The sequence below is a fragment of the Scleropages formosus genome, chromosome 25, assembly GCF_900964775.1.
Source record: "Scleropages formosus chromosome 25, fSclFor1.1, whole genome shotgun sequence".
NCBI lineage: Eukaryota > Metazoa > Chordata > Actinopteri > Osteoglossiformes > Osteoglossidae > Scleropages > Scleropages formosus.
Genome location: NC_041830.1, coordinates 7,122,340 through 7,139,109, shown reverse-complemented (window position 1 = coordinate 7,139,109; position 16,770 = coordinate 7,122,340). Strand labels below are relative to the sequence as shown.

The 16,770-nt window shown below is 43.6% G+C and overlaps 1 protein-coding gene across 1 annotated transcript; it reads right to left on the bottom strand.

The window, feature by feature from the left end:
• Window positions 1-2,086: 2,086 nt before the first annotated feature.
• gas2l2 (growth arrest specific 2 like 2) lies at window positions 2,087-16,756 on the bottom strand. Its single transcript, XM_018741882.2, has 6 exons — window positions 16,212-16,756; window positions 14,077-14,315; window positions 11,495-11,602; window positions 10,945-11,041; window positions 9,455-9,713; window positions 2,087-5,258 (listed from the first exon to the last, which is right to left on the bottom strand). The coding sequence occupies exons 1-6, from the start codon at window positions 16,570-16,572 to the stop codon at window positions 3,449-3,451; spliced, it is 2,874 nt and encodes a 957-aa protein (XP_018597398.2). The 5' UTR covers window positions 16,573-16,756; the 3' UTR covers window positions 2,087-3,448.
• Window positions 16,757-16,770: the final 14 nt, after the last annotated feature.

Here is a 16,770-nt window from a genome sequence, read left to right as displayed (position 1 = left end):
GCCCACCATGAAAAACCTCCAAGTCCAATGGTTAAAGTCCATTTAATGAGAAGGAAAGTGCTGAGGTTCCTATAGAAGGCTGCAGTTCTTATAGGAGCATTCAGCCAAACCCCTGGGGCCGGAATGTCAAACTGAATCGCTCGGTTTGTAAAAGGTGGTTTTTGGCTTTGGCCTGCAAAAGGTTTCCTCTTACTTGTTCAGTGGTGAATAGGAGGTTTGAAAGGTCCTGTCAAAGGTTTATTATTCCTGGCCGCTCTTCAGCTGGGAATTCAACTGGGAGCATCCAAAGGACTGCTTCTAATGCGTCGTCCCGTGCGGTCAATATGCAGTGAGACAGCTGATAAAAAAGCTCAGCGCTCTCATGAAAAGTGCACAGTCATGTCTCCGCAGAGCAGAAAGTAGAGGAAAGATGAGCAATTCTACACCTGGACGTCTGTTTATTAATTTCTGGTGACGACAGCAATGTTATGAAGAGCTGCATAGTTTTGCTTCTGTTAGCTGTTACTGCCAACACTTTTCTCTTTCTAGAATGCCTTGCAGGGGGTGGGCAGCCAGTGGCACATGGACCCCCCAGAAGTTTATTTTACTCCCTTGACTTTTGGTAGGGAGCTTTTGTTTTCCTTTCCTCATTTGCCAGCTGGCTCACTCTACAGCTTTACTCTCTCATATAGTTCCTATAGGCTTTAAATGTACATCTAATCTATAGGCTTACTTTATATCTCATATGTCTGATTCTGTTATGTCTCTTAATCTCTAAACTGCGCTCAGTGTGTTCAGTGCTCTGTGTCACTGTGTGTGCTCTGTAAAAATAAACAATTTAATTCAAATGAACTGACTAAGAGGGGGTGCGGTGGTGCAGGAGGTTTGACCGGGTCCTGCTCTCCGGTGAGTCTAGGGTTCGAGTGCCACTTGGGGTGCCTTGCGACGGGCTGGTGTCCCGTCCTGGGTTGTCCCCTCCAGCCCTGTGCCGTCCCCTCCAGCCCTGTGCCTTGTGTTGCCGGGTTAGGCTCTGGCTCCCCGTGACCCCGTATGGGGGGGGGGGGTGTGTGAATCCAATAATATACTGTGAGAAGAGTGTCAGTTCAAGTCCCAGTAAAGACATGCAACTTTAAGAGTTCCATTAAATTTTCCCACTTTTTAAAGGCTTAAAAGATAATACATTTTGATAAAATGATTGCTTAAGAACCAAAACTATTGGTTCTGCTGAATTTCTGTATGCTGTAAGGTACTCGTTTGTGGTTGCAGCAGCTTTTTCAGTAAATCCTCCAGTCTCCGTTTTATTGGACTACTCCATTGGTTCAGGCACAGCAGAATCCCAGCAGAATTTATTTTCTTTATCTTTCTCTTATACTATTGTTGTCATTCTTGGCATTGTTACTGTTAACATGGTTATTCCAGTGTTATTAGAAACAAATTTTTCCATATATCTAGATAATGTTAGATTCTGCATGCACTGTCAGTTTGCTGAGATGTATCTGTGCATTTGTGCAAAATCTTTTATTTTTCTGTGTTTCAGAGCACTGCCCTTATTACCTTTATCTTTTAACTACTCGTTCATTATTATGTGTAGTGCTGCCACCTCACAGCACCTGGGTGGTGCGAGAGAATGCAGGTTCGATCTCTGCTAAGTCTCTGTGGAGTTTGCATATTCTCTGCATGGGTTTCCTCTGGGTGCTCTGGTTTCCTCCCAGTCCAAAGACAAGCAGTTCAGGTGAATTGCCCTTAGCATGTGAATGGGTGAGTGACAGTGTGCATGTATGTGTGTGTGTGTGTGTGTGTGTGTGTGTGTGTGTGTGTGTGTGTGTGGCTACCTTGCAATGGACTGGCATCCTGTCCACTGTGTACCCCCCCCCCCACAGCCTCGCAGCCTATGACTCAGGACAAGAGCCTATTGAAATTGGATGAATGGATGGATGAATGGATGTTGCAGAATAGTTAAAAATTTAAACACCTAATTTATTTGTATATCTAGTATCCATCTAAAGGGGGTGCGGTGGTGCTGCTCTCTGTTGGGTCCTGGGTTCGAGTCCTGCTTGGGGCGCTTTGCGGCGGACTGGCATCCCGTGTTGCCAGGCTAGGCTCCGGTTTGCCGTGACCCCAGTCGGGAAAATCGGTTCAGCCAGTGTGCATCCATCTAGATATATTAATATTTCATTTTTGAAAACCTAGTATTTTTAAACTCTTGGCTTTAGCTGAAACTCGAGAAAACACATTAAAACACATTAAAGCACATTTAATGCGCATTATCAGTCGGGCACATGCTGTTCATTACAATTCCTTTCATAAAGGATGAACTTGAAAGAATGACGTTGGCAGGGAAGATGTCTGAGCCGTCCTCGTCGCTCGCACAGATCGCACAGGTAATTGGAGGCCCCCTTTTCCACCTTAAACCGCAGGAACGTGACAGGAGGAGGGGAGGCAGTCAGACACGGCGCAGCCAGTGTAGTGTGACAGGCTGCATTTCTGATAATGCTAATAATAGCTCAGCACCCGTCTCTCCAGCCGTATTCCGGGAGATATTTATAAGCCTGCAGAGTGCAGCCGTCAACAGGCACGTAGAAGCTCGTCGGAAAGCGAACCCCAGGTCCTGGCAAGCACGTTGCTGGTAGAATAAAAGTAAAATGCAATTAAAAGGAAGAGTCGCAGGTTTGTTCCAAAGTACAACATGAACGGTATTTCTGGTCATTCATTCCATTTATTTATGTCATCTACTTTGCAGTGAGGAATTGTTTTCATTATCCTGAAGCTTCCATCATTTGCATGTGGCCGACGGTTAAGAAGCAGCTCTTTCCACATTCTGCCTCTCTAATGGGCTGTGTTTCCCGCACCGTCCTTCCCCTGCAATCTCCGTGAACGTGGCTCCTCGACAAGGACTAGGTGGCTTTGTGTCACCCCCGATGGGATGCTGTATTGCGGCATTGCCCAGACCCAAGCGCCAGGTTGTGTTGAGACGACGGCATGTAGCTCCTGTGCCCCACACCCCTTTGGCAGAAAATGGAGGGATGCCCGGCAGGGGCTGATAATAAACCCTCAGCGACTCCATTGTGTTCTGCTCCCCAGCTGTGATGGGATCTCCTGCCCAAATGGAAAAGCGGCTCGTGAGACACATGGGAAAATAATGCGAAGAAGGCTTGACGTAGAAAAAGTATGAAATACAAAAAGCGTGCTATGATAAAGTTTGAGCCGCAATATTAATTTCTGCATGCAAAATCAAGGCCGAAATAAATGACTGAAAACTTGGCAAAATCTGCGAAACATTTCAGAATTATAAAAAGTCTGCTACAAAAAAATGAGAATATCCTTGTGTGCTGCGGCATTGTGGTATCAGCTATTTTGTTACTGCTAGGTTTTTGCCAGAAGCCTCTTTTTTTTTTTTAATAAAATACTGAGACATAACTGCTGTGAGGTGGCAATATCAAAGTAAAATTTCATGCGACCATGATGGCTTTTAAACCCAGCTCTCTTGCTCTTGGTCCCTCTGCATTTCCTCTGTTGCTCTCTTCACCCTGAAGACCCTTGTCACTGGGCTCTTCAGTGGTGGTTCCACATCCTTCTGTGAGTCAGGGCTTTCCCAACAAGCCAGTGGAGCCACTGGTGCTCCTCGCCTTCTGTCCCTTTGTGAGTTTCGGCCAGACTGACCTCTCCTGTAGAAGAGTGGGGTCGGAATCTTGGAGGGTTTCTTCTCAGGCCTGTGGTCGCACCTGGGTCGAACTCTGGGCCGCAGCTTCAGTTTATATATGGAAGGCACCCTCTCTGGCTTCTTCAGTGTTCGGTTCTGCTTGAAGGAGGGGTTTCCTTCTTTACCAGGACCCTGGATCATGCCCGTGAGAGATGCAGGGGCTTCAGGTGCCTCAAGTCTTGCATCGGCAGCATCGCTTCTACACTTTTTAGGATCTTGGAAATCGTCAGATTTCACGCTGGATGCCAGGGAAGACCAGGAGCTTGAAGTACTGGGCTTGGAACCCTTAACCCACCCTGCGTTAACCTCTGCATCCTGAACCTGGATTCTATCTCCTGATTTGCTGGGGAGCTTGGCCACCCAGCTCTCCATGTCCACGCTCCTTAGCACACTTTTCCCTTCCAGGAGTTCGGCGACAACAGCGCCATAAACATTTCCCCCGGAGTCAAGGGTGGAAGAAGCTCCAACTTGAGCTGTGGACCCTGAGCTGGGCAGACCTGCATCATGTGGACGAGGAAGAGGGACTCTTCTGGAGACAGTCGTCACTTTCTCTGCACTGCCACCATCTTCAGGATCTTCCTCACTGCTGCTGTCATCTAGGTCTGTGTCAAGAAGCTGAAGGTTGGCCAGAATCTCATGTTCTAGACTTCGGTACAAGCTGGCTTCCTGTGCTGGGCTGATAGGTTGAGGAGTGAAGGCATATCTCCTGTTTTCTTGTCTGTCATCCTCCTCTTTGCCTTTATTGTGGAGTTGTTTAAAATCCTGGTGCTGAATGTGTGAGTGACTTGGATCTGTGACACTTTGGCAAAATATTTCACTGTCGATGGCATTCCCATGTTCAACGGGGAAGCTCAATGCATCCTGTGCTGAGCTACTCAACCCATCTTTTCTCATCTCTTTGGAGATGTTTTTGGAAGTTGTCTGGTAGTTAAACGGTGTGGACATCCATCGAACGGTCTGGTCAACCAAACAGTCCTTTGGTGTGCATTTGGAAAATGTTGAGGCATTATGGTGATCTAAGGCTTCATTTCTCACCTGTCTTGTTGGACTAAAGGTGCGAATAAAGTCCAGAGTCTGTAGAGAACTCCCAGCACCCTCAGTTGGCTGGATGGTTTTATCAAGTGTCCTGGAGTTTTGATGGATGTTCTGGGTGGGGACGTAGCAGCGTACCGGTGTAGAAGACCTGGCTGAAAACAGACCCCCCTGGCTTTGTACGCTAACTGGGTTGGCCACTCCATTTTGAGCCTCCATGTTTTGTGCAGCGCTCTGCTTCTGCTTGGAAGCAAACTGAGATTTTCTCCAGGTCTGGGTCAGCCGGGGATCCAAACTGTGCTGTACTGGATGGAGGAAGGGTGGCAAAGTGTTCCTCTGGAGCATCAGGGGTGTCTTGGGACGGTGGACTTCAGGCTGGGAGACGGAGGAAGACTCAGTGGGTCGAGGGAGGCTCCTAGCCATGCGAGGGGAGGGACCTTGCCGGGTTGCTTCCCTCCCTGTCCTCGTGGAGGCACGTCGCATTGAGTCTTCCCAGCTATCAGAGGGTGGCTGTCGGCCGGAAAGCATGGCTGTTCTCTCCCTCGCCCTGAAAGCACGAAAACACAATCATTTCCCAGTACACCTTTCCCAGGGTTGTCTGCACAGCCTTGCAAATGAGTCGCATCAAACTCAGAAAAGCCAAGAGCTACGGCTGAAACTCTGTATCGTAAATATTTCATGGCAAATATATGATTGATATATAATTCATCTGCACTGATGATATATGTACAAGAACACATGGCACCAGACCAGTTCTAAAGAAAATTACGTGCTCTTCAATTCTAGTGTATTTTAGGTTTAAGAATTTAAAAGTGACATTATGTAAATTTAAATATTTGCCCTAAATAGCTCGCTAAATATGTGAAGGACATGCTGTTCACGAACATAACAGAATTATTCCAACCTTGAATAACTGCATAATCAGAAGAGAATATTTACTTATGCAGAATAAAATCTACATGAGTCTAGCATATTTTACAATGAAAGCCACACAATATATTGCGTATTGTGCAATATATTGTGTGGCATTCAGACTTGTGTTTGATGTAAAGGAATGTTATTGAACAAAATTTATTTTTTATCAAAATACCATTTTCAATATGCAGGTAAAAAGCGTTAAATGAGATGCACACAAATTTTCCAGCCAGCGGTAAAAATCCTTTTTACACTTGTTTTTTATACATTGTTTAGGGCTGTACTGATACATACAGATGTTAAACCTGAATGACAACCAAAACAGTAGTGGAGCAAAAAGTAGGACAGTCTTAAGTGTCCATCACGTGGATTTTCTTCTATGAAAATTCTTACCTCGAGTCTCAAGTCAAAAACAATTTGTCATCCAGTATACGACGAGGCACAATTTCAGGTTAGTATAACTTATATAATAAACTATCATATTCATATTCGAGTCCAAAGATATGATGTAATTTATCTAACTTCCTTTGTCATTGCATTAATGCAAAGAATGGTTACTATAGGGAATCTGGTAAGAGTTCTTAATTCCAATGGACAGCCTAGAAATGAAAGATGGAATGAATCCATCTACAGTGTCTGCACTACTTCTGTTTTTGGGTTTAAATAATAAAATCCAGACTCTGAAACAGTGCAGGTCACTCTTAGCAGAATGGCAGATATTATTTGGAAATCAGGGCCCCAGGTCTGCAAGTCACTTCTTAAGAGACGCATCCAGCCATCGCTCTGCGAGCACTCTGTCCAAGAAGAGTGCGGAATTCCGCCGATTCCCTAATCCCTGGCTCCCCTCGAGAGCTGAAATGGCATAAAATCACAACAAACCAAAACCAACTCGCTCCCGAGAGCCCGAATCTGAAGTTTTCTGATCAATACATTCGTGACGTGTTCCCACCGAATAATTTACGGGCTGAATCTCGGTCCGCCGGCCACATCAGATCGACGGTGTACAACATCTTTTCCTTTGCTCAGGGACCAGCCCAGAAGAAAAGAAGGATGTAGATTAGAGATGAAGCTGGCCTTCTGCCACAAACAGCTATGAAAAACAGAATCCATGAAAAATAGACTTGCTGAAAGCTGCCATTCTCAGGACTACATAAATAAACAAATAACTTAATGAACAAAGATCAAGTGAGTTGAAGTCTGGTACAGTTAGGTTGTCTGAACAAGGAAATATCAACAGCGTATTACAGGACTGGGTCCTAAGGGTATCAATTTTACTAGCTTTGATAAATCCTTCAGCCTTAACCAATTCCACCCCTGAATTTCTGATAGCCTTACATGCAATCTGTAATCTGTCGTCATATTTCTGATGTTTTAATATTTTGTCTCATGCACCAGAAGCATGGAAGACGTTCACAGCGTGCATTAACACACTAACACAATCCATGCCAGTACAGGCAACACAGTTATACTAATATCCACCTTTCACAATTGTAAACGTTAATAAATCCTTTAATAAGACTATTCCAGGTGAAATTTTTTCAGTACTTCAGATTACAGCATAAAATCCAATCATTGCATTGAGGCTGTAGGATCACATGAGAAGGATGAATAAATTAAAAGGTACTACAGTTCCTTCAATTCTCATGTCTTTGATGGCAAAGGTTCTTTCAGACATCTCTTCTTGGAGAACTGACCATCATTTGAAAGTTCAGATGTCCACATCTGACATCATCTACCACCCTCAGCAAATCCTTCCACAGACCTCCTATTCAACATTTTGCTTGACAGCATCACCCTTTCACTTTCATCCTTGGTGTACAGTTGGATGAATCTTTCAACTATGATGACCACATTTCTTGACTGGCCTAAACATGTCGTCTTTTTTCCTATCCACACCTTCCTCGATGACTGTGCTCCATCTCCTTGTCATGGTCTCCAAGCTTGACTACTGCAATTCCCTTTTGACAGGTCTTCCTGCATCTGCCATCTACCCTCACCAGCTCATACAAAATGCTGCTACTGTATAATGTGCTGCATTATACACACACCTACCATAACGCAGCATGCCTTCACAGCTCGGCCCCTCACAACTTCAGGTCTCTAACTTCTCCAGCTTGCCCTCGGTGGAACCTCCGCTCTCTCTCTGCCTGCCTTTTCTCAGAACCAGGTCTCTCGTTCTCTCTTCTTGGACCACCTTAAACAGCTTCTCCCACTGCTTTCCCATAGTAGTGCTTGCTTCTCCGAAAACATCTGACCACCCTCTAAACTTAATGACTCTCTTGTTTATTCAACTGTTCATCTGGATTTTTCCACCTTCACTAGTCCAGTGTCTTCCTTGCTGGGGTGTCACAACACCTTCCCTGACACTTCACATGAGCCACCTGGGAATGACACTGACATATATTCGGCACCAGCTGATAGACGTGTACTTCTCCGCTGTAGTGGCGCCAGCATATCGTATTACACTAGAACGCCCAGGACGGGTGGGCAGCCACTGGAACTTGAAACCCCCAAGGCTTATTTTTCTCCCATGTCCCTGGCCTGAGAGTTTTTATGTTTTCCTTTCCTCAGTTGCCACATTGCATTTCTCAGTATAATGCATTAGCAACTGCCTTTTATCACTGTGCTAACTATACACACTGTAACGAGTACTATTAGAAAACTGATTTGAAATGCTAAATGATTGTATATTTGGGGCTAGGCTGATTGTGTTGATTGCAGCACTATTTCATCCCAGGCTGTCATCAGACAGTGGTCTTGCAACCTGGTGAGCTCTGTTTTTGCTGGCACAAATTACCCTTGCAAGTAGCCTTGGGCAAAGCTAAATAAAGAATAATGATAATTTTATGTGCTTTACAGCTATAGCTTCAAATATCAGATTATGGAAATGTAAAATATAAACCTCCAAACCATACAAACAGTTATAACTGTATAGTTTGGAGGTTTATATTTTACACTTCCATAATACAATTATACTTTACATATGACAAATACAATTATATATTAAATATGCTAAAATATCTGCAGAAATGAAACGGTTATTTCCCTTTCCGGTATAAACAATGTTTTAAACAATACATTAAACTGCAAAAAGTCAAATACATCAACCGAAAGGTCAACATAAGCATCCATTGGAAATCCTCCACCGTGCACCACAGACTTCACCTCGTATTTTCCCACAGTAATTTTCTCCTCTTGTTCTTTTCCCAAGCACTGGAGTAAGTACTTTTCAAACAATTCTGAAAATGTGCACGCATTTTAAATGTGCTGAAGGGCCAAATTCCCAAACTACTAAAGACTTGTCATCCACTCATTAGAATAACGACCAAACACACTTCATGATTCAGGTCTTTTCAACCTTTTCATACAGCTGGATATGTTTTTGAAAAACATTTTTTTTTTTTTGTTTAAATCTACAAAAAGTCAGTCCTTCGCAAGGCACCCCAAGCAGGGCTGGAACCCCAGACCCGCCGGAGAGCGGGACCCCGCCAAGCCTGCTGTGCCACCGCACTCCCCTCCAAGTACTGTCGTATGTAAATGTCATTGACTTCTACAAATAAGCGTGTGACACTGAAGTATCCTCTCTTTGTCTAGAATCAGCCTGCGAGTAATGATGGTTTTCTGTGACAGATGACAAATCCCCTGCTACACAACCTCACAGTGATTGAGGTCAGGTTGCGGTTTGACACCTGTAAATGCCGCCTGTATCCTGCAGGAGGGTTTGTATTATTCATGGACTCCAGCGGTCTCCACCTCCGTTCTGTGCCTCAGTGACTTTTGAGAAAAGACACCATTCCATCCCTGATGGGACACCCATAGCCTACTTGCCTGCTGGGAGTTGGTGGCCTGGGCTCCATATTGGCCCTGCTGCCAGGTTCCGGAGAGGATGCGTGGCGAAGAGAGGCACTCGTACTGCCCGGTTTCACCGACTGGGTGGGTCCCGAAGAGCTCCAGCACACTGGCGGAGGCGGCGACTGCAAGCGGCTCACCAGCAGCGTGGTTTGCGTCCCATTCTGGCCAACACGAGCCATGACCCCATGAACAGGAGCAGCGGGATGCTGGAGACCTGACCTGGACTGCTTGTGGCCTGAGGTCAGAGGGTAAGACATACCAAAGACATTAACTCTACAATTCTCTCTGTACTGTCCTCTCTCACTCAGAACTGCTGAATCTCCCTCAACATTCAAGAAGGTTCTCAAACACATCTCTTTTGGACTCGCTTTTGTGTGCTCCATAAACACGTACTATATTATCTGTTTAAAGAAAAACTCCACACGCCACTACCAGTGTAATGTATGCTGGTTTACACGAGGGCATGTGACACATTGACCCAAGAGTTTTTTTCCTCTGCATTTCGAGCTCCCTATCTGTTGGTGAAATGCACTTGCATCCCTTCTTGTAATTATTAAGAAAGAAAAACTTCTGGGAAATAAATGGTAGCACCATGTTCTTCTGCAAATTAGTACTATAGTGTCTCTTCTTTTAAACATGCTGTGACTACAATATTTGACAGAAGAATAAAAAAACAGTATCACTCTTTGATGGCCCACAAGCTTTACAGATTCCACACCATATGAATATGCTATTTTATCTGCACCGCTGTACTTTTCCTGAATAACTTCATCATAATACCTTCTGTGTGAATAGGTGACAAAGTGTGAACCTTATGTTTTTACTTTGAATTAAACTGTCTGGTAAACAGCTGAAAAAACTTATTTGCTCAACATCTTTTCAGTTTTTCTCTGCTCAGTTTAGTTCTCCCTTATATAAGAGCTTACAGAAAAACACCACATTGTTTCATATGAAAAAGAAGAAAGTCAAGGACGAGAAGTATTTGCATTCCTGTATTCCTTATTTTGTGGAAACACTCTTCAAAGGTACAAAGCAGGGCGGATTAGCTTCTTATTACGGTAAAGCCTCCCATCTAGTGGCTTTTAGTACCAAGTGCATTGAGAATCAGCCTATCCTGTATAAAGAAAAAACAACATCTTAGTACTTTTAAAAACCCTTTTCTCCCCATTTAGTCTTAAATAATTGTTCGGTTCTTATGTGTCACTATCAGAGGAGATGTAATCTGTGGGATACTGCCTTCATCAGGCACCTTCACCCGGGAGAACATGGGCCGATTGTGATCCCTGGGTCAAACGCAGCTCGCGTCGCACGGCAGAGACCTGGATGAGAATTTCTTAACTAACGTTCACAGCAGAGGTGGTGCTCATCGTTGGTTTAGATGGATGAACCCCAGTATTTTCCAAACAGCTACAAATCCCTTTTTGTCAAGCATCCCACCGACTAGCCCATCCCCTGGTGACACCCACTTAGAGAGGTGCAGCGGCAGGGGTCGTGTTTGTCCAGGTAATGCTCCAGCGTGTCCCAGCCGCCGCCCACTCGCACCATCACATGATTCCTCAGGATCTGGAAGGAAGCACACGATCACAGCACAGTTATGGTGCACCCGCTCAGCTTCTCTTCCCTCAAGCCCACGCCAGCTGTCAACCTCTGTCTAAGAGACATTGTGATGTTTCATAAAAGAGACGCTATGTGAAAATCAGTTGCACGAAATAGAAGTTAAACATTTAATGTGAAACTGGAAAACTAAAACCATGGACAGTTATAGGGGGTTTTGGTCCAGTTAGAAGTATTTCAGACGTAAAGCTTTCAGAAGAAAAGATGATGACAGTGTCAGATCCCAGGAAGGAAAACTTTATTGCAGCCTTGGGACAGGTTCATAGCCCAAAAACTCCCAAGCATATGGAAAGCAAGAAAATAAAAAATGACTGATAGTAAATAAAAGGCTTTTAATACAAGTTGCACGTGACAATGGACCAATGATAAAATGAAAAATGCAAACAGAACTGGCTGATGTACCCGTACAAAGATGAGAGTGGACGAGTCGCCCACCCTGTACTTGCCCTCTGACACCTTTACCATGGGGAACTGAGTGGGGCAGGTGCAACGGCTCACAAGATGCTGGACCTGGACACGTTAAAAGAAACCAACAGACAGAGAGAACATAATTTCTTCATCCTAGACGTGCAAGTGAGCCACAGTATTTCTTCAGCTGTTGGTCTCTGTATTCATCCCTGAAAATAATAAATATTGGTGACTGTCAGAAACAAATGACTCGATATCCCATAAATCATCCTGACAGCAATAATGAGAAAAGTTCTCCTCGGTGTCTTCCAGAGGCACCAGACAAAACAAAAACATAGTATTCTTTGCCCTTGACAATGTCTCATAGGCAGTTTTTCATTGAAACTGCCAAAGTGAGCGCTGCACAAGTAATGAAACAAACAAAGCAGCCAAGAACCCAAAGTTCAGTCAAAGGACCAGTTAACACTTAAGTTTTTTCCTCATGCAGTTACTCCTCAACATACAAACACGACCAGCACCGTTCATAACTTTGTTCAACACTGTGTCACAAACAATAAAAGTTTAATTATGCAGACATCTCAACTATTCTATGTTGATAGGTTTTATAACAATCCTGGATATATTTACAATAAACATAAAATACTCTGTGAAGTTTTTCATCTTAACATCAAAACTACAACTAATGTAACATTACTAAAAATAAAAAATACATATCCTCAACAAACTATAATTCAATTACAGTTGTTGACCAATCCATCCCAAAAATGTGCATCACAAATATTTATCATCTTGTCATTGATCACTAATCATGAACACCAGACGTGAGTTGTTAATACTCTTAACACGGGCCTGGAAATGAGCTGAATTAAGGCCATATTCCCACACTCGTATTCACACGCTTATCACTCTCTTTTGGTTGATTCCCATATACCTTTAAAACAGGTGCTTTGATGCAGCTTTGCCCTCCCCTCAGTCTCTCTTAACTGGTGTTCCACAGAGCTTAGTTCTGGGCCCCTTACACTTTTCCATGTACACTCCTTCTATCAGGTCTTTCAATTGCTTCTCACAGATTCTCTTATCCATACTGTGCTGATGGTACACAGCTTTTTCTCTTTTCCCCTAGCCAATAGAGAAGTACCCTGCAGCCAGCCTCCTTGACAATTCTGCATGGATGACCAACCACCATGTACAAATCCACAAAGTCATTCCAAGACTGAGGTCCTCCATCTCCCCACAGGCCCATATACCTGTCAGAAACTCTCTATTAAACTGGCAAATTCACTAATTTCATCCAATTCATCAGTGAAGAGCCTGGAATTATAAAAACTGGCTCAAGTCTCTGCTTCTCCCAACACAATGAAGCCATAACCGGATCTTGCAGATACCTCCCATATAACATCTGCAGAACCAACTTGTATTGCACGTTACACTCTACAAAGCTCCTGGTACAGGCCATGGTGATATCCCGCCTAGACTGTTGCAATGCCCCCTGTCTGGCCTCTGCCATCAAACCTCTCCATCTGATCCAAAATACTGCAGCATGAGTTGTATCTGACTTACCAAAGCATTCCTTCCTCCTCTCTCCATTGGGTTCCTGTGGCCTACAAGATCGGCACTGGGCTTCCTAAAAGATGTAATCACGCCATATACCCCAGCCAGACTGCTAAGCTCCTCCATCTTTGGCCACTCAGTGGTCCCTGTCACAAGGGGTGTGAAATTGAAATTCTCTGCGTTCTCAGTTTTGACTCCAGTGTGGTGGAATGAGCTCCCTCTCTCCCTCAGAACTGCTAAATGCATTCCAGGATTTAAGAAGGGTCTCAAACCACATCTATTTCAGTCCCACTTCTCTGCTGATCTCTTAATAGCTACATGAATTTGTAAAAATTTCCATTACACTGCCTGTCATAATAATCTTCTTCAATTCCTCTCAGACTCAATTCTAAAAGCAACTACGCATGTAGCTGCAGAAATGGTGGTGTCAGACAAACAAATTGCGCTCCATAAATCATGTGTCTGTATCTAAATGTCTCTTTGTCTGCAGCGAAACAGTAGTTTTTATTACGCCAAGTCATAAGATGTTCTGGAAAGAAGTATCTGCTAAACACATTGTTAAACACAAATGTTTGCTCTGCTGGAGACAAAAATTGTTGAAAAATTATAAGGAATTTAATTTAAGGATTTTTTGAGAAAATAAACTATAAATAAGTTATCTTTTTATCGTTTTTTAAAAATCTTTCTAACCTTTGAAAACATGTAAGTTCATCGTAGTACACTGATTATTAATATTTACCACCAGTAAAAAGGAGTAAACAAGTATTTGTCTGACTATGAGAAGAAAGATCTAAGAACCATATGTCTAAAAATGTGCAACTACTTTTTTCCACATTGCTAAGTCAAACGGATAATTTGCAAATGTATAATGCTTTTATTTGTTTGTCTGCAATTTTACTTTTTATCGTAAATTATGGGACAACCTTTAGCAACGGTACAGACTCTTACAGTGATGGAGTGAACCGAATGGAATTCAACATTCATGATGTTACGTTCTGGGGAGCTTCACGTTAAGTGTTCTTCACCATTTCATCGAGATTCTCGAAGTCGGACGCCCAACGCTGTGCTCCGGGCAGCGCTTTTCCCTCATCCGGCACATGCAGGTCTTCATGAATCTCCTGCTCTATCTCCTCCTCCATTCGGATGAGAAGCGGTGCTGCCATGCCAAAGCGGGAGGCTCTGCGGGCCACCTCCAGCAGGCACAGCACAAAGTTCTTCTCGTTCTTCCGCAGAACGAGGTCCTCCGTTTCAAACATCAGCACATCTGCGGAAGAGAAAGACTGCACGTGGCTAAATGTAGGCCTACCTAGTAAGGCTCACTTCGCCCATCATCCCTTCAGTTCATGTAAGGTGTAAATGTTCGTGCGCCATAACTTTCAGATCATGTCCGGATAAACCTTTACACGGATACTCCCGTAATGTAACGTAAATGTTTATATGAATCCCAAGAAAAAAAAAATTACTAGGAAGGTTACCAGGAATCGTGGATATTCTGATAAAATTTTATGCAGCTACTCGTGTGATGGACATTGGTTCATATTATGGTGGAAAGAAACAAACTAACTGTACATAAGAATCACACGTCTGCAACTTTGTCTCTATTTCAGCTAATGTAATGAACACATTGTATTTTCTACGAGATGTACGTCGCTTTGGAGAAGTGTCTGTTAAATGAATACATGTAAATGTAATTTGTAGGCTCTTCAAGCAATGTAGTATTACCCTAAATTTGGTAAAAACAGTAAGCTGCTTTCAACAGAAGTATCAAGGCAACAATGGATAATAACAGAAGAAGGAAACCTCACTTTTCTCTAATAAAATGGAGCATTTTTTGTTGTCCCATGATGCTGAAAACCCTGACAGAGAGAAACCCAAAAACCATGATAATTATGTGAAACAAAATGCCAGTTATTTTTAAACATTCGAAACGGTTATTTTGAGGTGATTTTTTTTTTTAACGGTAGAAAATATCCGTCAATTTATCCATTTATTGACTTGTTCGTTTATAATTTTGTGGGAGGGGTGCGTTCCAGAAGCTTCGGCCTCGAGCGTGGAGCGGGAGACTATTTTACGTTTGTGGGATTTGGGGAGTGTGAGAAAAGTACAGCAGACTGTGCAGTAGTAGCAGGTGGCAACAACAAACGCATCATCGCCTTGCGAGTTGAAAATTCGTAGAGTAAAGTACTGTAATGTAACAAATATGTACCGATGGTATTTTCTTCAAAACCACATTTTACCCTTAAAGGAAAATGTTTCACTAAAACAGTCAAAACGCACTGAGTTTTAGTTGCTCCCTAACGTTCGGTTTTGAGGCATGTGGGTTTTCGAGCAAACAGCATCATCTAGTGGCTGGAGGTGGAACTGCATGCAGGGGCACAGAGTCAACAGCCTCATGTACTAAGTCTCTGATCTGCAACCCTGCATGTCTGAGAAGCAAAGTAAAGTTATATTATTACATAACTCTTCACTATCACAGGAGAAATTACTACACTATCATTATTGCGGTCATTTTACCCCCTACAGTAGCACAGGATTGTGTCTGAATAAATGTTAATATATATTATAGTACAGTATAATATATAATATATATTATAGTACAGTAATTTTTCTAACAAATCTGAATTTTAGGACCTCGAACTATGGATCACCTTGGCATATGAATGAGGTGTCATTTTCCCATTTAAACAGACACAGGATATACTTTAAAGCTTTACTTAAAAATATTAATTGATTTGTTTGAATTTTAAAATCATGTTAACCCCACAGGAGGAGGAAGCCTTATTTGTCCTCCCAACATGTGTGTATAACTCCAGTCATTGTTGTTGATACTTGTTCCACCGATACCTGAAAAGCTGTCATAAAACTGATACATCCACAAACAAAAAGTATTGATATAAGTGTATGTATATATATATATACTGCATACACTATAATTACTGTCAATAACCTTTGCCTTTATTTCATGTATTGGGTTAGAAGCACCAGCTAATTGACTGTACAACAATGCACTCATTTATACAGCAGAGTGTTCTTACTGCATCCAGTACCTTCATCCAGGGTACTACAGCGGGAGAGGGTTCTAAACCCCAAACCACCTGATCGCAGGGGAACAGCAGTGAATACTGTACCAAACATGACTATTTGTTGTCCCAAGACTGACCCGCGATGCCCATCTCCGTCCGACACCAGCTGATGAAGTTGGACACGTTGTCTCGTGCCGCGAAGGAGGCGCGCGGTGCCGCATGGTTGAAGGTGACCTCACGTGCGGGCAGCTTCATGTACGGCCCCTGGGCGGTGCCGTGCTCTTGCAGGAAGCGGCGGGCCGCCCTTGTGACCTCGTTGGCGTGCTGGCAGAGCACAGAGCCCGTCTCCAGTGCCTCTGCGAACGTGTGGCTCCACACAGAGATGCCGTACAGCTCGCGGAGCCACTCTGCCAGGTCCTCTTTCATGGCGAACAGGTATTCCTCGCTGGAGCGGAAGGGCTTGATGCTCCGGCTGGTGGCCTCTTCGATGGTGGACATCGCGGCCCTGTCTTTTCTCAAGCACAGAATAATCTTGAAGGAGCACAGAGACGACGCCTGTATTTTGTATTAAGTAATTAAGAGTACAGGGATGTTCTCGAGGGCGACGGAAGACTGGGAAGGTGCTTCAGCAAAGACACGTCCAACGGTAGCTTCAGGGACTCGTCCCTGTGTGCGGTGCGTCGCGCTCCTTGGTTA

What these genes read in the sequence shown, in the direction of transcription:
- gas2l2 (XM_018741882.2), bottom strand. Translation starts at nt 16,572, where the DNA reads ATGTCCACCATCGAAGAGGCCACCAGCCGGAGCATCAAGCCCTTCCGC. An exon ending in GACGGAGATGGGCATCGCGG is followed by an intron (nt 14,316 to 16,211) that starts GTCAGTCTTGGG and finishes TCTCTTCCGCAG; the next exon opens with ATGTGCTGATGTTTGAAACG. An exon ending in AGGCCACCAACTCCCAGCAG is followed by an intron (nt 5,259 to 9,454) that starts GCAAGTAGGCTA and finishes TCGTGCTTTCAG; the next exon opens with GGCGAGGGAGAGAACAGCCA.